Source organism: Agelaius tricolor, unplaced genomic scaffold (assembly GCF_023055355.1).
Source record: "Agelaius tricolor isolate 1412-34295 unplaced genomic scaffold, bAgeTri1.0.p SCAF_7, whole genome shotgun sequence".
In the NCBI taxonomy this organism is placed as follows: domain Eukaryota; kingdom Metazoa; phylum Chordata; class Aves; order Passeriformes; family Icteridae; genus Agelaius; species Agelaius tricolor.
This window is the reverse complement of record NW_027269267.1, coordinates 10,630,826-10,654,214: the sequence shown is the minus strand read 5'-3', so window position 1 is coordinate 10,654,214 and position 23,389 is coordinate 10,630,826. Positions and strand designations below refer to the sequence as shown.

Below are 23,389 nucleotides of genomic sequence, written 5' to 3'. Positions count from 1 at the left end.
GTGCCTGCCCCTCCTGTTCCCCTCAGGAGGAAGCTGTGACTGCAGCGAGGTCTCTCCTCAGTCTCCTCCAGGCTGAACACACCAAGGGACCTCAGCCACTCCCTGTAAAGCGAATAAAATAAAGGCACCTTCTCCAGGTACCCCTGACAGTGACTGATGTTTATTGCAACACAGTCTTGTTCTGATTTGCTATTTTAAAGCAGCAGTTCTCTTCTGCTAATTGAAATTCAAACCATTGATAGATATATGTTATAAAGGTCACATTGAAGCAGGATTTAGTATTAAGACATGAAAAAGCTAAGCTGTGTCAAAAGTGAACAGCAATGTCTGTATTTTCACTGCAGGATCCTGCTCTTCTGGAAAGGAAAGGCTGTGCTTTGGTGATCTCCTTTGCCCAATAAACCTTTCCTTTCTCAGCAGTCACCAGCTCCCACTTGCATCCCACCTCATGTCTTTTTCACCAAAACAGCTGTCACTCCTCCCATCACACAGACTGCAGCTGAGGGATTTGGGGGAGAAACCCTCATTTTCTATGTAGGAGACGACACCACAGCAGTGCCTGCTGCTATGAAAAAGTGACAAGGCAAGCACAGCCTGACTCCTACAGCCCAAATCATTGGTGAATACTAACAAATCCTTACTAAGCAGATGCAGACTTTCAACACCAAACCCATTCTTCAGAGTGCTACTTTTTCTCAGGGAGTGATGGAACTTGACTGGGGAAGACTATTTGTCACCAAGGACAAGGGAGGGCATAAAAATAGAAATAAATATTTTTTCATCACAATATTCTGTGAAAAGGCTCAGATGTTTTTGATGCAGAACCTTAGACAATTGAATATAAGCAAGCAAAATTAATAAGCCTGAAGTAGTCAAACAGTCTAGAAACTGTTACCTTGACTGGCACTATTTTGCAAACATCAACATAAAAATTGGAAATCCATACAATCAACCAAGGTGAAAGTGTATGTATCAATATAAGAAAAGGAATTAGAATCTGACACAAATGAGACAATATTGTCCAACCAAGGGCACAAGGAGCAATATTAAAGCTAATGTACAATATTAAAGTCGTGTTAAAGAGGGGTGAAACACAGATGAGAAGGTGGGTTTCCACCTTCTATCCAAAACATAAACAGCTCTTCTCAAAAGAACCAACATTCAACTGTTGGTATAACTATGTAATTCACTCATTAAGTGGAGTGAGAGACATAAGCCAGATGTGATCATTTAATATAACCTGCACACAGGTTATTAGGTTTCAACAACTCATCCACCAAATTAGCCAAATAATTCATGCTTAGCTAAAATATAACATCCAGAAAAGAGTTGTTAATAAATTAACAGTTAATAAAGGTAAAAAATTTAAATCAACTCTTTATCATTTTTTCAGTGGTTAATTATCTTTTTTGTTGCATAATAAAATAAAAAAATTTACATATCCGTTTAAATTAATTCCTTTCTTTCCTTTTATGCTTAAGTTTTTAAAGGGAAAAATCCAGTTATTGTTCAGAATCTCTCTTTGTGTTGTATGAACTATCTAAAGCCTCTGAAATGAAAGTAACCAGGGGCCTCATCTGAAGTTTCCTCAGTTGTTATTTTGTGTCTTGCCTTCTCTAACATCCCTTGGAATCCTGGCAGGCAGCGTGTGCTCCGTGCCAGCCCCACCAGGACCAGGACGAGCTGTACTGGCAGAGCAGATGATGGGTGATTTCCCTCATCCCTGGTACTCACAGCAGCAGCAGCCATCTCCCAGCCTCTTCTGACAATTTCCCTGTCTGCACAAACAGGGATTATGCTTTCAACCTACAGGACTGCACTGACAGCTTGTGTTTAATTGCTGATTCACTGTGATCCCTGTCTGGAGCCAATTAGAAACCTAAGCCCACAGTTTTGATGTTTGCATGTCAGAACACAACCATTTACTCACTTACAGAAATGCTCTAGGGCTAGATGGCTTTGACAGCATTTCTCTTACAAGAAGGTAATTCTGTGCTTTAGGACAGGGCCATCAAGACTGTCCTCTGAATTCTTCTGGGCAGGCACCTGAACCTCAGCCAGCCTTGTCTCTCAGGAGATTCTTCAGCTTTGGGCAAGAGAGCCTGTCTGTCTCACTCTGACTGAGAAAATATTTGGTTTTTTCCTAGGAGATAACACTCCCAATTGGCCAGACAAGGCTGAGGCATGAGACCATGGTTCAGAAGAGGCAGAGATGGGAAGTGAAGCTGGGGGAGCTACCAGGAAGTCTGCAGAACACAGAGCTCCCTCTCAGTTATCAAATAAAGTTCCAGAAATCCTTAGCTCTGTCCTCGTGAGAAATGAACAAAATACAAATTGTAATAACTTTTTGTGAGATAAAGGAATTGCATTCTGACCATTGTTATATTCAAATTCTTTTGTGTTCTCTTTTAGGGGATTTCCTCATCTGAATTTCCTAATTCATGCCATTTCATACAATATGTATCCAGAGTCTTTACTATAAAGAAAAGAATTCCTATTCATTCTAATTAATTCATCCTAATGTAATTCAAATGCCTTAAAAAAATACATGTACTCAGAAGCATTACTGCTTAAATAAGAAAAATACCAACATTCCATATGGAATGTTTTTAAAACAGTGAATCATTATAAATTATACATAGTTAACTATTTCTGCTTTTAGAAAACAGAGTAATTTCTACTTTGACTCTACTGTGAACAGCAGTAACAGATGTTGTAATATCAGTTCATGCTACATTATTTTAGTAATGCAATTCCATCTCAAACTAGAGGCACAATAGTGTATTAGTAATGCTAAATTTATTAAATCATTATTGAAATTTCTTCTAGATGCATGCCCTGAATCACCCAGTGTTTAGGGGCAGAGTGAGAAGACAAAAGCAATTGGCATCCAAATAAAGCAATCTGCCTATTCTATCTGACCATTTAAGGTCACCTTTAAATCTAACCACCTTCTGTGACATCTTATTACATATCTGTGTTCTACATTCATGACTGTTTTTTAATTAGTAGCTCCAGTATAAGCTGATCTGTCTTTACTTCCAAGTGAAATAGCAACCACAAGTTACAAACAGAAATATCTTCATGCCTCACCACATGGCTTTCTTAATTTATTTGGTGAAAACTGAGCATTAAACTAAATTTTCTAACTTTTATATTAATTTATCCAAAAGGAAAAGAAGAAAGATTGGCTCTACTTCTTTTTAATATCATAGTATTACAGGAATTATAGAAATACATAAGAATAATTACCCAGAAGAGACCCATGGGAAATCATTATACTTTAAATGTGTCATTAGAATAAAAAAATATTATTGACCAGAGAAAGACTATTGGAAATTGTACACATGTCAGTAAAAAAGCACAGGACCCTTCCAAAATCAAACTGGTTAGAAACTTGAGTTTGTAGGAGGCACGGAAACAGGAAGAGATGATTTGGGTAATGATTTCTGGGAAATTTATTTTGACACCAAGGAAGTCATTTGACTTTTGTGCACTGAGTAATAAAACAATAAATCTTTAGCTGTATTAACGTGTTGGAATAGACTAGATGATGAAAGTGTTTTGGCACTGGGTTATGAGATAGGTTAATAGGACATTTTTGAAGCTGTTCTGCTCTAGTACTGAACTGACAACTATAATAACCCTGAGTCATCACATCTCAGCAAGAAACGAAGTTGCAATGATGAAAGTGATAGCAGACTACTAACAAGACTTTACTTTCACAGTTTAGGAGAAATGTCACCTCTTGACTCCTGCTAAGGTAACTTCTGACTTTGCATTTCTTTTATATCAATCCAAAGCTCACAGAAGCAGCAAATGTTAAAAGAGCCACGATAATTTCAGCCTAATCATATGATTGATACACAAATTTGAACATATTGAAGGTATTAAGGGGATTCAAAGAATCCTTGAAAAACTAAGGGCAATTTTTAGATGGCATTGTAAAACTTCTCTCTCACAATTTAACTATATGCTTACTACCATATTAAAAAGTATGCCCCGTCAGGTATCACTGCCTTTCAATTACAATTAATATAAAGTGAAGAGGTATCTCTAATACAAGGTGAAGAAGTATCTCTAATGTTGTACATTCCAAATGTACCACACACTGTTACAATATGTATCACTACACAGCCAACAAGACCTCTTAAAAACCTGTACCCTAAAGAAAAGGTTTAGATTAAACAGTCATGGCCTATCCAACTCACTGATGGAAATTTTGAAGTGCAGCTGGTTTTACTAATTTTCAGCTCATGAACAATGCAATGGAAATAAATGGTCTCTAATTTGTAATCAGTAATTTTGTAATTAATAAATTTTGTAATTAATAAATATAAAAAAACTTTACCAGTATAAAAAAAAAGCCAAAATAAACCTAAAAAACAGAAAAAAATAAAAAACAAGACAAATCCCTCCATCCAACACAATAAGATTATATCTACAAACCAGAATATCTGAATTCTCAGTACATTAACCCAACAGTAATTTCTCCCTTCCCTAAATAAGGAGGGAAAGTTCAGCAGTTTTCAGACAACTCTGTGAGGGATGCTGGGGCTATTTTGTTCTATTTGTATTCATTATATTCTGGCACTAGAAATGGACAAAAAGACACTGATTTTGGAAAAACTCAGGATAGACAGAAATTCTCAGGGTGGTGCAGATCAGGCCTATTTTCAAAGGTTGAAGTGTTTCCAGGTAAGCCAGATACTGTGATGCCCTTGATATCCTATTTCTGTAGCAGTCACATATTTTCAATTACTGATGATCCAAAACACTGTAACCAGCTGAGAATACATATGCTGTAGAGCTGGCAGTGTGATATTTCTACATACACAGGGCAATCTTCCACTGGAATTACAACCATAATCTCCCTAGGTTGATATATGACTTCACAGGGCATGATCACTAACATAACATAACAGGTGAGCTTTGACAAACAAATGTACACAGTCCTACAACAAAAAATAAAAATACTCTAACCATAAGAAACTAACATTTTTATATAGCTCCAGGCTTGTAAGTATTGTTCAGCCCTCCAACTTTTCTGTATTTTGCCCCTAGTAAATTCATAATGCCATGCCTTAAACCAACCTCCCCCCTCCATTGCCCTCCCCAGTCATTTTCCTCACACAGATCTCCAGACTGGCTGCATTATTGTGCAGATGCAGTCACAGATGTGTCAGAAGGGGCAGCCATGAACCCAAACCTTTCCAAATGTCCTTCCAACACTGGTGGACAGGTAGCCCCTTAATAATTGGGCTACTGCTTCCAGCAATCTGAGCACGGTTACATTTGGAGAGTCTGTGAGGAAGCATTACTTCCTGCTCCTATTCATCTTTATTAACCAGCATCTCCTACTCTAAGTTTATTTTTCAAACAATCCTTCATTCTGGATGATTTTAACTGTTCTTATTTGAGAATACAGTAGAATTTTTGCACAACTACAAAATGTAAAGTGCTGTAACAACAAAACTTCAGCAAAAGAGGCAGCCCCAGCCACCAGCATGGTTATCTGTACCTTACAAAAAGTTGCTGTGTAGGGGAGGAGAAGGAAATTTTTACCCCCTCTCTCACAGTAGCAATCCCTGAACCCTCCAAAGCATGAGATTCCTACTCCAATGTCCTCCAGAGAAGCCCATGGTGTACAGCTGGGCAGCTTAGTCCATGCAACACTTGCCAAGCTGGGAGCAATATTGCTTCCATTATCTCTCAGGAGTCCATCTGGTACAAAGCAGCTCATGCCACACTGTGCTGCTGTAATTTCTACAGGCTAACCCTGACAAAAGCAAAAGAGAAATTGTAAGTGAGACTCACTTTTGGCATCAGCCAAGATGCCAAATCTTAGACAATAAAATTAACTGATAAGTCTCATTTTCAGTGTAAGCCGCTTCCAGTTCAATTTATTTTACAGCTCTCATGAAAAATTAAGGTTTTAATTTTAATTAACATTTAAAAATCAAGCCATTTTTGTTCCTAACGGAACAGAGAATGACCACCTTTTCCAGTTAAGAATCTATCCTTTGAATATAAATGACTGAAAGCCTCATTTAGAAGCATTTCTTATAGAAAGCATCAATCATACCTTACCAGACCTGCTATATGATTTGTTTCCTTGAATTTTTAGCATTATTGAGCTGAGCCAAAATTTTGGAAAGCACTTAAATAAACCAAGCTCTTAAGTCTCTTTCAAAAGCAAATACAACCTTAAATCAAATTCGTTTTAGTAAGCACCTCCAAGTTACTCTTCTAGCTGAAACTCAAATGTTTCTACCTTTTCTCTTTTTTTTTTTGTGGTTTTATGTTAGATTATGTCTTTCATAGTCTTTAGAGTCATCTCTAGTACTTATTTAAAGCAATAAATCTAACTGTCTGAAAGTAAAAAAAATGGCCTTTAGAAATGTATAAATTAATATAGTTCACTTGTTGTAAGAATATTCCAAACAAAGCGAATTATACAACATCATAAAAAAAGTATATTAAGTGTAAAGACAAACATATTCAAATCAAACCTGACATATCTGGGGAAAAAATTAATAAAATTTGACCAGATAATTTCACCATGTATAAACTTCCAATGTTTCAGTCTCAATGATTTCTGCAACACTTATAATTATTTCAGATAACAGTTCCTAAAACTTTTCTTTTGTTCTTTTGTTCCTGTTCTCTGTTGTAAATGAACCTGCAAACTGATTCCTCAAAACAGGTTATTCACATGTTCTACTGTAACCATCAGCTGTTCCCTCACCCAGATGGTTTATCACAAGCAGGGAAATTCACTGTAAAAAGAGCAAATCTGTGGCTAAGATGCTTGCACATACCTGTGTATCAGTAACCCACCTTTCTCTGGACAACTGCCAACACAAGCAGCAGATCATAATTCTTACCTGTCAAGCATTGTGCACCAGAGTCTTTCTTCTCAATTAACAAAGACAATTAAGAATCATGAATATTAAAGGCGGCATTAAAACCTATATTTGCTAATTGATACTACATCAACTAGTGAAGACAGGAGAATTAGCAACAGCCAATTTGCAATCTGCACAGAAGTGCTTCACATGCTAAACTCCTTATGGTCAAGCTCAGAGGCTCTACTGCTCATGCATCAACTTCCGCATATTAACCAGACCCCACTCGAGAAATTCAAAAACACCAACTACAACTTCTTACAAGGCCTTCATATCATATCTTTCAATATGATATCACAACATCTTTGAGGAATCAAACTATTAGAGTAGGGGCATTTCTAAACAAACAAAAGTAATAAGGGTAACTGCTGGCAGAAAAGTAAGAGGAAGGAAACTTGTGTGCACAACTGGAAAAAGACAAAAGAACGCACACTAAATGCTATCAGTTTGGTAGGAAAGAAAACCTAGTATCCCATATTATGGAATTTGTAAGTGCTCTTTTTTCTTCCCAAATTAGGGCAAAATGTGGGCTGCACTTTTTTTTGTTTTTTTTTTATTTATTTATTTTTTTAATTTGTGAATTTAACACACTATTTACTAAGATAATTCCAAAATCCAAAGTGAGAAAAGCCCAGACAATATTGCTATTTTGAAAATAACAAAAATGAGAGACCTTAACAGTTTTTCCTAATGAAATAACAATTTGAGAAAAAGATTCAATGAGTTAACACTTCCTGAAAATGTCAGTGAAAAGTTGCTAATCCATTTTAATAGCAATTTCTTCAAACACTAAAAGGGTTCCTTGACAGAATGAAGCTTCTTAATGCAGATGAATACAGCTGTAGAATGGAAATGCATTTGAATGTAAATTGATCCAATTCAATAGATAAGTCATGATAATTTGATATGTTAAAATCAAATGGCTGGTTATTAATGGAATTATAAATTTTTTAGCATTGTAAGAGTTCGGTTAAAGAAATAACCAGTCCAGCAAAAGACCAACTCTTCATAGCTCTTCTTTACAGTGTCAACATAAGCAAAAACAAACAAACAAACAGCAAAAAAGAGCCTAACAACAAGATAAAATTAAAGTATGTGTAATTACTTGTTCCCGGTTAGGAACTGATGCTCAAACCATGATGAGAGCATGATGGGATAACTCCACTGTGAAGAGCAGGATGCTTTTACTGAGCTTCCCATGACATTTTTGAACAAGTCTACATATTCTGAAACAAAATTCTTACAAGGAAATTTGACTGAGGACCAATCATACCAGCTTGTCTAATATTAGAATGAAGGGAAACCCTTGAAGAGAATAACAAAAGGATTTATGTACAGCTATTCAGTTTAACAGAGGAGTTTCCCACTAAATATTGTCCATTAGCTTTTTCTAGGAACAATCAGTATATTACAAACTCTTGCTCTAAAATGGAATAAAAAGAGTGTTTGTGATCCCAGATCCCTGGGCTCTTCCTGACCACAAGCACAAATATCCTGCCAAGAACCTGTGGGGTTCTAATCCTCTTTGCATGCCCTGACACTTGCACTGCCAAGTTCAGCAGAAGGGAGAGTGGCATCCCTGCAGCTGTGGGTCACTGCACTGCTGGATCTCATCATGCACAGCACTGCTGCAATCCTAGCAGAGGACAAGATGACCCATCCTGAGACCACTCTTCTGCAGTTCCTTCTCCAGAACTATCAGGAGCCTCCTTACTCCCACATTTTGGTTGCTTCCCTCAGGAGAAGTTAACCAGTCCAGGGGTGTCTGAATCTGAGCCTTAAGGAACCAGGAATGTCAGCTCAGCACTGCCCAGAATTTCACTGTCACTCAGAAGCAGCAATCTGCCAACCCTCCCACAAAGGAAAGAAGCAGAGTCCTCCTGCAATAGAACTGACACATTCTAGCATTCCTCTTTCCCTTCTAGTTGCATACACAAAAACCCCACCACACAAAAGAAAACAATCCCCACCCTTAAAAAAATAAAAAAAAAGAAAAGAACTCCACGCACACAAAACAAAACAAGAACCTCTTTCCCTCCCCAGTGTGATCCATTCTTTTCAACAGATCCTTTGCTTTGGTGTGAATTGCCACCCTCACTCCCTAACTGAGCAGGATCTAAGGACACCTGACTTTAGGAATTTGAACCAACCTGGAAATTCCCATACATAGTTCCTCTGCCTCAATCCGTCTGGGATTTATTCTGAGCCACTTCCTTGTTCCAACACTGCAGTTAATTAGGACAAGCACTTATGTGAACCCCAGAGTAATACAAGCATTATTGCAATAGAGATAAACAAAAGAATTAGTTCAGAATATGCGGGGGCAGGTCACTGGAAGCTGCAGGCATCAGGCTGCAAACAACTACCACACAAGTAGGACAGAGAAGGGGGAGGTAACTCTGGTCTACAAAAGTGGATCTCAAAGGACCAGGAACCACAGAAAGTTCAGTCCAGTCACAGGTCCAGTTCAAAGATCAAATGAGCTGACACTCAGGTCTTCAACTCAGATACAGGAAAAACTCAGTTAAAATAATTACTTGAGGTCTGTCAGTGAAACAACACGGGCTATGCTGCTAAGTTGAAAACATCCAGAAGCCAAGACTTTTCAGGTGACATGGTACAGAAATCACCCTTCTTGCAATCTGGGTAGAAACTGACTTTTGCAAAAATCACATAGGAAAAGGCACTCTCAGGTCTGAGCGGAATCCAATTACTTGGTGACCCTTACAGCTTAATACAGGTCAGCCAAAACCTACCAGACAACTTCTCCTTGGGGTTATCAAGGTAACCTTTTAAACAGCAATGATGGACACCCATTACTTGAAGGAAATACCAACATAACAACCATGACATTGCATTGACACTTGCCTCTGTCACACTGTTTACACTTCCTGAAGGAAATAGTTTTCTTTCTCATTTATATTGCACCAAGGAAAATGTCTCTTAGAGTCCACATAATAAAAAAGGCATGGTAGGAGTAAATTTTAAAAACTGATTATAAAAAAAATCCACTGCTTACTACATTATTTGTAATAAAAAATCCATTGGTTATTACATCATTTGTCCACTTGGAATTTAGAAAGATTTTGTGTACATTATCACTGACATTTATGTATAAGTGTTACTTACTCCTCGTTTATGCAAAGAACTTTTAAAACAAATAGAATAAATTCTGGTGAAAAGCAAAATCCAAGAGGAACAAAATGATCTGCATATCCATATAACTAAAAAATGAGCATTTGCAACTATCACCACCAATCTGATGCAACAACCTTGTGTGTGTAATGAAGCTTGAGATGTTGATAGAGGTCATATAGTGAGACTGTAATGAAGATTCATCTACTTTAGTGAGAATTTTCTCTGGCTTTACCTATAATGGCATCTCATTATTCCCACTGGCAGAGGTAGTCATGTTTGTACACAAGCTAATTAATGAGGAACTCTACCAAGACTTTCAGAGCAGAAACAATCATGCATACTGACAGTTACTAATAGCAGGTGGGAATTCTTAGTCATGAAGGATGAGGACTATTCATAGCATTTAACTGTAGGCTAGTCACTTCAGAGGGAGAAATGATTAAACCATTTTACTGATCTCAAGAAAGGTGGGGCATGAGGCATATTGAAATTTTTGTTTTACAGATTATGAAAAGTTTCTACCTTTCCAGGGAGATATTTTTCCCAAAAAAATTGCATTACCAGATTGATCTATCTGTTCACTTGTTCATTCCTTGCCTTTTCTACCTTCTTCTTATCCACTGCCAGAAAGTACATTTTGTAAAGGTTCAAGATGCTTTTAGGACCCACTAGCCTCAAAAATACCCCCCAAAAACCCACATTCACTTTAGTAAGCAACTATTTTAAAAGAAAAAATTTAAAAGACCCACAACATTTTACAGAAATACATGGAGCCCCTCGAAACTTTAGGAGTACAGGAATGAGTTAAAATTCTATGTAATATTGAGGTTGATAGTGCAAAATTAGCCTACCAGGGAACAGACAAAAATACTTCAATAGTAATGTGGTTTTTTTTCCCTTGTAACACAATCATATTCTAATTACAAATTATTCTAATGCACTCTTTAGACACCAAAGAAAGCAATACAACTAATAATAAATTGCACTTTCTATGATCGATGTAATAAGCTATAAAATAATTAGATGGCCGAGATGCTATCTACTGAAACTATTTTAATAGCAGGTAGTTATTAATTTAAGAATTCCATTCAGTAAAAATTAGCTTTTCATTTTCAAATTTAAGGATTGCATTCAATCTTTTCAAGTGACCTGCTTTGATGTTACTTTGTTCCCAAACAGGGCATTTAGAACAATCACATAGGAAAGGAAGAAACCTTCTTAAACAACAGTAAATCTGCATTTCCTGAAACTGCAATAGCTCTCTAAACTCTTTTTCTTTTATTATCTCTTTTAAATATGATCTTGGCAGAAATTACTGAAGAAACTCACAATTTGATTGTAGCCTCCATAAGTGATGACTGCCCCTGCAATTAGGCATAAAGACAAATTGCTTCCTTCTCATAAAGTCCTTGTTCCACACAACATAACAAATTAGACCACTACACAGGTCTAGCCAAGCACATAGAAAGAACAGTGTAATAAAGGCTAATAAACAGCAAAGGAAACAAGCTTGTTCATTTTAGCAAAAACTGGTAAGAATGGAACATAAATCATTATTCCTGCTCTTAGAACAAAGACCAAAATACTTGTAAATTAAGTGGCTTGCTAAATTCAGTCAATTGGAGACATCTTTTATTTCTTGAGGAAGTTCAAGTTGATTTGGTTTTATTTAATACCAGAAACCAGTACCTGAGGGTTGCTTGTGCCATAGCCTGACACCAGCATAAGCACAAAACAGAATTTCAAACATAGAGACTGCATTGCTATCCAAGAAAGAAAAATGTTATCCCTTTAGCATCTGGTGCAGCATAAAGCCATTATACTGCAATTAGGCAGACTAAGGAGCAGCTGCTAAGAAGCTAAAAGCAAAAGATGAAGACTAGTAACAGATTTTTTTCAACGAATGTTTCTTACAAAAATGTTTGCATTTTGCTCTGCTCAGGATACTGATCTGGATTAAGCACCCAAGGTTCAACATAAAACAGATTAACAATGTCTGACCCTGCATATAAAGATTTACTGCACACCTCCACATGCTCAGTCCTCTGTTATATAAACTCTGATGAAATTTAGATTTGCTACCTGTGCAAAGTGGCCATAGTAGGCAACCATGGAATTTGAAAAATAATTCATAACTATTTCTCCAGTTTTCAACAGCTCTAAAAACTTTGCTTCAAAATTTGTCATGAATGTAAATGTCATTGACTTCTTTAGAAATAAACACACAAACAAACCAATTATCATTACACTATCATAAGAAGATATAGTCAGGAATATTCAAATTTCATTTTCTGTGATTTGTCGATCATAATTTTCTTCATTCACTCCAGGAATAGATCTGATTCCTAAAAAGACAATTCTTTTTCTGAGAGCCTGCATTCATAAAAGAAAAAAAGCAAAACCAAAACCAATTGTCATTTAAAGAGTCCTGTGCAATGTTAAAGTCTCAAGCACTGTAGGTAGAATTGCAGAACAGCTGAGTCTGGCAGGGACCTCCCAAAGTCCAAGTTCCACCACCTCCTCCACAGGAGGGTCAACAAGGGCAGATTTTTCAATGCTGTGTTCAATTGGGTTTTGACCATCTCCAGCTATGGAGATCCCACAGATTGTCTCTGTACAATCCACTCCAGACACTAACAACTGAGGTCAACTTTTCATTATACCAGACCTGAATTTCCCTCTTTCCAAACCACATCCTTGGCCTCTTGTCCTATTGCTGTGCACCTCTGAGAAGCCTCTCTTTTCCCTACAAACCTCTGGCCAGGTAGCTGTAGACGGCAGTTCCTCTCATCCTTGTTCTGAGGGGTGAGCAAACCCAGCTGTCCCATGCCATGTCTCAGGCAGCCCAGCCTCAGGGAGCCCTGCTCTGCACTTACCCCAGAACCTCTGGGTCTAAGTGGAAACCCAAAAGTAGAGATCTCCTGCATTCCTGGGGGGTCTCAGCAGAGCTGATTTGAGAGGAGGCATCACTTTCTGATGGTATGCTGTATATCCACATTCATAACACAATTCTGCCACACTACTAAAATTAAATTTTATCACTTTTTCTTCCTAAATCTGTCAGGAAATTCTTTTTATTAATTTCCAAATAATGATGAAAAAATATCACTTATAGCCAAAAAAATATTTAACCATTTTTAAAGTACTCCTAACTGCTTCTGTAAATACATCTGATGACTTGACAGCTCTCACTTCAGATCACCAGAATATCTACTGTGTTGTTAAAGGGAGATGAAGCTTTCTACTTATGAAGGATTAGTATTGACAACTGTTTTAATAATTCAAATGATCTCAAGAGGATGTTCATCACAAATGGCATTTTTCTTCCTGTTTCATTTTTCTATGAGGCAAAAAATGAGACTGAATTGTGAAAATCCATTTGAAAGAGAAAACAAGCTGGAAATCTAGACACCTTCAGTTGTTTGACCCTGAAGAGCTTGCTCAGAATTTCCCAGGATTATATTTCAAGTTACATTGCTACAGTACAAAATGCTACAAAATTTGGCCAACTGAACTTCATAAATAGTTAAGAATTAAAACGTAAAAGGAGTGTATTGTCACTCTACTGCAAACATACCCCACAGCAATCTCAATGACATCTTTGAGAACACTGTTCCTTGGATCTCCTTTCATCACAGACCTGTGCTGGCACTCATAGATCTAAGTGCAGTGCAGCACACTAACAAGGTTTGAATTAAGTATGCAGCAAAGCTCTCTAAGATTGTGGAAATTTCATCAAGATGATAAAATATGACTTCACTAAGTTAGGGAACTCATTGCTCAGAAAAATCCACCCTGTAGGCAAAGGAAAAGCCACAAGAAATAAAGTAACTAGATACAGCTTCAAAGTCTGCAATGCCCTGAGAGCTGAGCAAGCTGACTCTAAAGATTCTCAAAATTACAACCAAGATTTAGTTTCCCCTCTCAGAAGGTGAAGGATAAAGTAAATTATTTTCTCCCCACACTAATACAAAATTTAATTTTGTTCCTGGAGAATATGAGAGGATCATCAAGCTTTGGGGCCAACAGTGAAAAAGTTGGGAGTACTCAAATGACTCCAAGGAACTTCTGAGAAGTTCTTGGTCTGGCACAGCCACTCTCACCCCTCCAGTTCAATCATGTCAGGCACAAAGGCCTGTCCCAAAGCACAGACTGGAGGGATGCAGGCAGCTCTAACTGGCTAGCTCAGACCTCACTGCCCACTCAGTGCAGACCCTTGCTGAGGAAAGGGACAGGGGGAGGACAGGGAAGAGAGGAAAAAGCTGGATCAGCCACTGATGATGATCCAGTTTGCCGCTGTTCAAAGGAGCTCCCAGAGCCTGCCTGAGTCCTGGGCTGAAGAAAATGTCAGGGGAGATCACAGTCTGATTAGGGGCACCAGACAGACTATTTTAACTAGGAATTAAACAGATTAAGATTTTTGCTTAAAACTTTGAATCTAGAAGAGCCAGTGAATACACAATATGTTGTGTGTGCATAGGCAAATGGTAAAAGCAAAGTATCTGAATTTTCTGAGTAATTCAAAAAGACAGGAATTCTAACCATGGATGCAAGTCATCAGTGATCAGGGCCAAGGGGCTTTATTCTACCTCCACTAATTACTGATACTACTCTCTACAGGCAACACTTCATCAATCAAACACTTCAAGGAAACACAAACCCTCTTCCTGAAATATGTGAGTGCCTTCAGTCTTAGTCAGAACACAGTTCTACCAAGGAGCATTTTACTTCATTTCTGAATATCTTTGGACATGCCCAGATTGGGGAAAAAAAATCTCAACTGGCATGGGCTTTTATTTCTTTACTGATATACAGACCCTTTCCTGCTAATTTGTTTCAGTCCAGAAGCATATATAAAAAAAGATAAAAAAAACTAACTGATATGATAAATGTAGAGATTAACCCTGAAACCTGCCTCTAAACATAGTATCCTGTGACCTAGTACTACCTTGTCAGAACAAAATGCTGAATGAACAGAAAGGTTTTATGTTTGTGTATTCAAAATCAACAAGTATTGCCAGATCTGGGAAAAAAAAAAAAAAAAAAAAAAAAAAAAGACTTTTTTTAAATTAAAAGCATACTTCTAGACTGTATCTTGGAATAAAGTCTCTGCTTGAAGTACATGAGATCATCCATCAGCCATGGCTCTTAGCACTGAAAAAAAATAAACATCTCAAACCCATGACATTAATATAGCACAGTTATGTAAAGTCTACAAGCAGAATGTTTTAAAGGAGAAGAAATTCCTTACTTAAGGGCATACAAGACAAAGGTTATTAAAAGGTAATGATCAAATTGAAAAAAAAAAGCTTCATAAAAATTATCTCATAAGGCAAATAAATGAATCTTAATATCAAATAAATACTTGGGCTAGTCAGCAGCAGATTCACAACCAAGTTGTCTTGTTTCCACTCTAGCAAATGACATACTCATTTTACCTATTTATAGTCAAGCTTTCATAGTACACTGTACCCTTATCAGTTTACCTGAAACAGGATTTTGAGATGCTATTCTTTTTCAAACTGTATATTGTATTATTCATAATGTTTTCACTCCCTACTAGCACTTAGGGAGCTTGATGTCTCCTGATCTACACAGCACGAAACAAGCAGAAAGAATAGCCTCTGCCTGAAGTGTTTATATTTTAAATACTGCACAAAACAGAACTTGTACCTTTATTTGCTACAATGGTAGACAACTGGCATGATGGTAAATTGACTGAATATCATTATCTCTGTCAAAAAAGTTAGAGAAACTATTGATTTAGTTTTGAGGTTTCTTACCCTTTCTATAACATGGAGAAAGTTGAATAAAATCAAACTGTAATTATTTATTTTGATAATTTTATTGCACATTTGCCTCAAGAATCTTGCTTATTCACCCAATCCCATAACTTCCTCTGAAAAAGGCAGACAATTCTTCACTGATTTGGTTAAGCTGGTTAAGTTTAATCTGCAAGAAATAAAAGATTGCAGGAAGTGCCTTTTTTCCCTTGACTAAGACTACAGTCATTATCCATTATCAGCATCACTCTATATTCCCCTAAATATGTCCATGAAAGGACACTTCTTTTTTAAAATGGAAGTGAATTTCTTAAATATGTTTCTGTGTGTATAAAAAATTTCAAGAGGAAGAGAAGAAAACAAGTACCAAAGCATATCCTTGACTTTCTCTTGCTTTTCAATTATAAAATGATAGTTTGACCTTTCCATCATAATCTTGAATACAATAGCCTTTCACCCAAGCTCTGCACTGCCTGTGCTTGTCTTTACAACATGATTATCTGAACTGATGCTTTCTAACATGCCACATAATCTTTTCAAATTTCCTTCTTGGAATGGACATACTACTCTCTACATGAGTTTCAGACTTCAAAACACACAGTATTTACAGTATTTTCTCCTGAAACTCTGCTTGCATCTCTCATCACTATATTTAGCTATTAAACCGGAGTAAAACACATCTTGGAATGCTTACAGCAAATTCCCTTTCATTTGGTAGGAAGAGTTATTCCTGTGATGAGTATTCAAAGGGATACTCTCCATCTGCCACAAAATAAGTGGTTGTTGAACACATCAAGTACCCTAAATTCAGGGCTGAGTTGTGAGCAAAGCTGAACAGGGCATTTGAGAATTATACATTTATGATAATTTAAAGACTAATTGCTTAAGATTGGCTTAATAAAAATAATGTAATGTAGAAATTCCTTTTTTTTCCCCTTTAAATTACCTCTCAAGGCTATCTAGATTTAAGACTTACTGTGTCCAATGTTCCACATATGATTTATGTTGGTGCTTAACTGTACATTTTTACAGAAGAGTGTTGGATATTTTATTGTGAATCTAATATTGCCCTTAATCCCAATATTTTCCAGTCCAGATCACAAGAAAAATTCAGGTAGGAAAGACTGATCCTACAGTATAGCAAGTCCTAAACTAAGAACCTTGTCTATGTAAGACAACAGTGGCCAATGTTCTGTACAAGAGCCAGCTCAGACAGCACTTAGAGCTTGTGCTTGACTTTCTGCTTGGAGAATTCTTACATGGAAAGGAAAATAGCCCAAAAATGATGCTACTCTAAAAAAAAAATAAAATCCACAAGTCAGGCTGGCAAATAGCATAAGAATAGAGCAGCCTGATAAATAGAAATACCATTATAAAAGATACAATCTTACAACATATATTCAAATACTTTTAGATATTTCATGCAGTTCTGGGTTTTTGTAGATTCCAAAGTGACACTTCCAGGCACACAACACACAATCAACTTTAGAATTTCTGATGATGAATTCTCACTAATTTAAATGAAAAGTATGTTTCATTTTCCACAGAGTTAAGGAGTTGTATGTGACTATAAGGGCTGATTGGTATTTTCTGTAACTACTCACACAACTGTGTTTCAATCAGTTGAAGAAACCTTGAACTTATTCATACAAATATTCTAATAAATTTATGGAGGCCTTTCTCACCTTCCCAATTCAATTATTTAAGTTAGGAAGGTAATCTACTAATGCACCTGCAGTTCAGGAAACAAGATCTCAATGCTGATTTCTTGTTCATGCTTGCTGGCTGAAAGAGCTTATTGCCCTCTATTGCCTAGATATTTGAGCCTAGTAAGTCTACCCAGGTAATATCAGCAGGTTACATAGCACAGCAGTAGTTAAGCAAAGCAAATATTCTCCCAAGCAAATTTCTATATTTCCTTTTTCTACTTACTGAAACCTTAGAATACAATTTGCATTCAAAAAAATCAATAAGCAATTACTTTTTATTTGAAAAACCTAAAGTCTTTATGCATTCATTGTTAAAAAGAAACCAAGATCCCAATCAAAGTCCATCCAACTACATGGAAAAATTTTATTCTTTAATATCCAGTTTCCCTTTTGGATGTTTATAACTGGTTGCATACCCAGAGTTCTAAAAGGAGAATGAACAAGTATGTCAACCCAGTTAATGGCAGCTATGGAAAAATTCACATGGGAAAAATGCTTCCCATGCAGCCAAAAAAGAAAAGTAAAAACTAATCCATAACCTCTTAAGCCATTAATTTCACTGTTGTGGAATAAATAGTTTTCTGTTCCTTTGCTGAGATGCCAGGCAGCCACATTACCTTTGATCTATTTCTGTTCAAGTTACATAGAGAAGTGTCTGAAACAATGATAATGTGCACTGTTGATCCAGGAACAGTAGTAGATTACATAGCAAGATATATCTTATTGGCTAAAAATAGAGTTGTGCAGACAGGATGTTCTGAAGAGTAGCACAGAGCATGGGATGCACTCACTGTTAAAAGCTGAATGATTTTTATGGTATTTATGAGCCCCTGATTCAATTTGCTGTTTGCTCATTTGATATATCACTCCTCACAAAGTAAGATCTATATGGAAGAACAATAAACATGTTATTTCAGCCAGATTTTATTTTGAAATACAAGTACTCTCATGGACAGAAAGTATTTGTTCTTTTATGAGCTATTTTTTAAAGCTTTTAAGAGGCTACAGTCAAATCTCAGTATAAAAGGACACACACTCACCTACCCAGATGAGATTGTTTTCCTACTCAGATTTCTCTAATGTATCATGATCAGTGAACAAGAAGATCAACTTAATTGTCCTAACTGCATATTTTATGAACTGTGACAAGTTTGTTATAACTCATTTGCTCTAAACTTTTCTTCTGAGATTGTGAAAGTACCAAGAGATAAACTCAGCAATGTCAACAAGCTTGGTGGCATAGTTCAAGCTGTGAAGGTTCAATAAATAGGTCTGTAAACATTGCAAATCAACAAAGCTTTTGATGAAATGTCAAGCAAGGCAGAGCTTAGCTATATTCAGCTCAGCTTGAACTCATAAGCCATTAACTGGCCTCTGTAGTTTCCACAGAAATATGCATTATGAATAAAGCACAAATGTTGAAATAGAAATAAAAACAAAACCTTTTTTTTTCTTTTAGTGACAAGATTAATTAAAGCTATTTAATAGCAGAAAATGGTATTTTCATCACCCCAATAAAGACAGATTTATAAAAAAAGACAATATATAAATGCTACACATTCTTATAATGGAGCAACCATTATTTTGTGCCTTTAAGTTAGGAAAGGATTCAAAACATAGAAATAGAAGACAAAACTAAGTTTGAAATACCCTGAAGATATTCCAACTTTGAACCATGGCAAAAATCTGTTTTTTCCTGCATGAGACATAGAATATTGTTTGCTTCAGAGAAAATACATATTTTCCCCTTCATTTTTAGGAGGAAGAATAAAACTTTTTACAATGCATCAAGGTATCTATTTATAACAGAAAACATGATTTTTTTTTTTCACTCAAGTGGAGCATTATATTACATATATACAGCCAAATATTCTCTCAAGACCTATTTCCAAAAGTCTTGAAAGTTATGAAGTTACTTTAGCTACTTTTCAGTAGCAATCCTCTGTAGACATGTCCATGCAATTATCCTAGACTGAATGCAAGGTTGTTTTTGCCCGATGGCCCAGTTTCCAAGCTATTTCTATATCATCAGCTGAGTAATTCATTTGACCATGTCCAAATTTGTTTGCAGTAAACTTTGCATCTTTCTACTGCCTTTAAAATGATACGGTCATTTAGAAAAACAAATGCTCTTTGATCAGCTAACATCTATTACCCATAACTGTGCCAACCCTCTTGTATTGCCACCGAACACATTGCACTTTCCCCTCCCATCGGCGGGGCAGAAAAAAACAAACCAATCTGTTTAACCTAATCGGAGACTTGCCACACACAAAAGTTTGTTTGTTTCCCTCTCTTTATTAACACCCTGTTGATACTCTCCGCGCGGGTTTGGACCAGATTTAAAAATAAAAGTTACGCAAGGCACGGCTGCCTGGCAGAGGGCGCGGATGCTCCGGCGGGTCGGGGTCGGTCGCCTCCCCTCGCCCCGTGTGCCCTCGGAGCCCTGGCAGAGGAGCTCCCCGAGCCCCCAGCGCAGCAGGCAGCGCCCAGCACCCCAGAATCCCGGCAGGCAGCCGACTGACCTAAATGCCGTCCTTAGGCTCGCGTTCGTGCTGCTCCTCACTCTTTTGAGCAGTCCTTGTACTCATTTACAGCCGGTACTCACCCGAGGCATCCCCAGGCATTGCCGGCACTGCGGTGTCTCGCTACCTTCGTGGGGAAGCGGTCAGTGGATTTCCCCGTGGGCACTTCTCTCTAACACATTCTCCAAAGTAGGAGAAACCTGGAGGGAGACTCATTGCCAGGTGCAGGTGAGGCACGCCTGCAATCACCCTCCAGTTTCACAGGCACGAAAAGAGCACCCCCCCTTCTCAGAAGCCGACGGGAGAATTACAGCCAATTTTGTTTTCCTAAACAGCAGCGAGGTACTCTCCCAAGGTACACAGCCGGCGTGTGCTGCGCTCCCTCCCTCCTCGCTGGAATGGTTTCTCCCTCCACAGGCTCAATCTACCTGATTATGTTCTCTCCTAATCAGTAATCTTAGTTTCCCCAGCAGTAGCGGCCCTCCGCGCTCAGCCGGGGCTTCTGGAGGGAGCTGCAGAAGCAGGGCAGCAGCACTCCGGGGATACAGGGCAAGGCAGCAACATTTTGGAAACACTTGTGTTTCTGTCTGCTTTTTGTTTGAACACTGGAGTTCAGCCTTCGCCTGTCTGAGAGAGAGATTATGCTTCCTGCTTTTACAATCCTATTCAAATAAGCTTTAAGTCCCTAAGAAAAAAAAAAGGCTACCTACTTCATCCAGCAGGAACTGCTTTTCAATGCAGTCTTTTTTTCTTCTTTTTTTGTGTATCCTTTCCCTAAAACCAGCTAGTATCTCTTTCAAATGTAACAGTATATATGCATCTGCTGTATATTCTTCCCTAGCTCCAGTCAGCAAATAAAGTAGAAAAGGTACCATTTCCTTCCCCTCCTGTTTCTTCTTTTGTAAACTAAAAGACAGGAAGGAGAACACATATTACCACAACTAACTTCAATATAATCTGTCTTTCAACAAGTATGCTTGCTGTAAATCTTGAAAGGGTTCTTTGGGTTTTGTCTATTTGTTGATTTTATTTTTTTTTCTTATTTTAATAAATAGGGAGGATGGGACAAAGGATGGACAAAGGATGGACAAAGGATGGACAAAGGAATTTTTCTCTTTTTGTCCTGATTATTCCAGTTAACCCGATTATTACTGTTATTAACTCTTATTCTCCTAATCCCAATTTAGAGACTATACCAGAATTAATTAAAAACTTCCTTTAGCAGTTAACAGGATAGTCTAAAAACATTTGTGGAGAGAAAGCAATGGACAAAACGTGGATCAAGGGACAATTTATACCAGAATTTTAAGCAGGCTGTAGAACACAGGCTGTGGTCTGTCAGACACAGCCACATAAAACCATGACAGCAAAGAGGCAGGAGATGTGAAGATAGGAAATGCATAGGACCACTCCATTCCAGGACAGTTTGGCACATGTTTAAACACTGTGAATACCTCCAAAGTCTGGTGATTTAATAGCTAAGCAAAATTGCCTTTTGTAGGCAGTGTAAATAGACACATCTTGGAATCTGTATTTAAAAAAATGATATGAATTAGTATTCCTTTGACATCAGACCCAATTTGAAACAAATTATCACAAACTATACAGCAGTCTCCTAACAAAAGCTAAAGCTTTGTGTTTGTCACCCAAAGAAACAGCATCTCTTCATTCACTGTAACAATCCATTCAACTGAAACTTAAGGTCATTTTGTGTCTTATTCAGGGTTGAACACTGAATCAAGACTTACCATCTTCTACAACAACAGTCTAGAAGGTTACTTGAAAGTAATTTTCAGTTAAACTTGTTAGATTAAACCTCTAGAACTACTGAGTCGGTTATGGGAGGACAACAGCTAAAATATTTTAATTGAATGCATAATAGAGCATCTAGATGTGTTCTCCTGGCCATTAACAGGATATGGAATGCCTCAATGCCTAGAGCAGAGCTGAGCACACCTCACACCAGAATATGGAGTTGCCACACTTCTGGAAGACTCAGAAATGCTATTTCAAGCCTCCTTTATGATCAAAACTGGTAATTTGTTTTCTTTCTCCTGTTATTCAAACAAAATTCAGCAGAAACTGTGCATGACTGAACATGTATATGACAGAAAGCACTAGCATAACACTGTAAAGTTAATAAGTAATTAGAAATTGGGTTGCTATAAGCATCTCCACAATATAGGTATTTACTCATTGTACCTCTGATAACAGGAAAACCTCTGTTTTGGAGAAACAGGCAGCCTAGAAAGACAGGACCACAATGTCTGTTCCCAAGACCTTAGAAACTTTGAAAAATGTGACATATGCATGAAAAGCAATCAAGAAATAGAAGACAGTAAAACACCAGTTACATTAATTAATAAACAACAACAAAGTAATGGTTAGAGAGCATAGAGGACTTTAGCATGGCCCAGAGAAAATTTCTTTATTTCCCAATTGTATTCTATCCTTCTGCTTTAGGGCAGGCGAGCACTGCAAAGGGCAGTTCCCTCCATCTCTCCTCTGTACATCTGTCCCACAGACATGTAAGGACAGGTCTCATGGAGCAAAGACCTTGCCAAAATACTACTGTCAATAGAAACAGTTGTTTTTCATCTATTATGTTTGTTTGGCCTTTATCAAAATAATTTCTGTTCTTTTTTTCCTAAGCTCCATAGGAGAGGTATTATTAGGTGATATGAGCAAAAGTACCTCTAAATGTTCAAGCACCACTGCTTAGGTACCCTTAATCCTAGACAAAATTATTGCTATTCAAAACTTAAGTGCTTTCTGTGAAAGGAAGTAATTTATTGTTAAAGATTACTTATAGATTGCAACTCTACCTAGACTAATGGCAAGAGAGTCCACAACTTTCTTTTTACATTCAAAAGTATAAAACTACTCTGTCACCCACAACCCCTCATGTCATGCATGAAATGTTCCTCATCTGGTGAGACAAGTCTAAAATCATACCCCACAGCTTAGCTTCAGACTCTTCCCCAATATGGGACTCCTAGGATCACAGAATGTTCTGAGTTGCAAAGGACCCACAAGATTTATTGAGTCCAAATCCTAGCCCTGCAGAGGCAAGCCCCAAGAATCACAGCATGTGTCCAAGAGCATTGTCCAAATACTCTTTGAGCTCTGTCAGGCTGGTGCTGTGACCACTGCCCTGGGGAGCCTGTTCCATGCCCAAGCACCCTCTGGGTGAGGAACCTTTTCCTAACATCCAACCTAAACCTCCCTGAGTCAGCTTCAGGCCATTCCCTTGGGTCCTGTCACTGTCACACAGAGCAGAGATCAGTGCCTGCCCCTCCTGCTCCCCTCACAAGGAAGCTGTGACT

The 23,389-nt window shown here is 37.6% G+C and overlaps 1 protein-coding gene across 9 annotated transcripts in view; it reads right to left on the bottom strand.

Moving 5' to 3' along the window:
• The window catches only part of DMD (dystrophin), a 1,148,686-nt gene that overhangs the window by 905,968 nt on the left and 219,329 nt on the right, over positions 1-23,389 (bottom strand). The window contains exon 1 of one of the 9 annotated variants that reach the window (XM_071430343.1): positions 20,147-20,168. The exons of the other annotated variants lie outside the window; for them this stretch is intronic. Coding sequence (XP_071286444.1) covers positions 20,147-20,165 — 19 coding nt within the window. The 5' untranslated portion in view covers positions 20,166-20,168. Of the gene's footprint in view, positions 1-20,146; positions 20,169-23,389 lie in introns of those variants that run through there. 9 annotated transcript variants of the gene reach the window in all.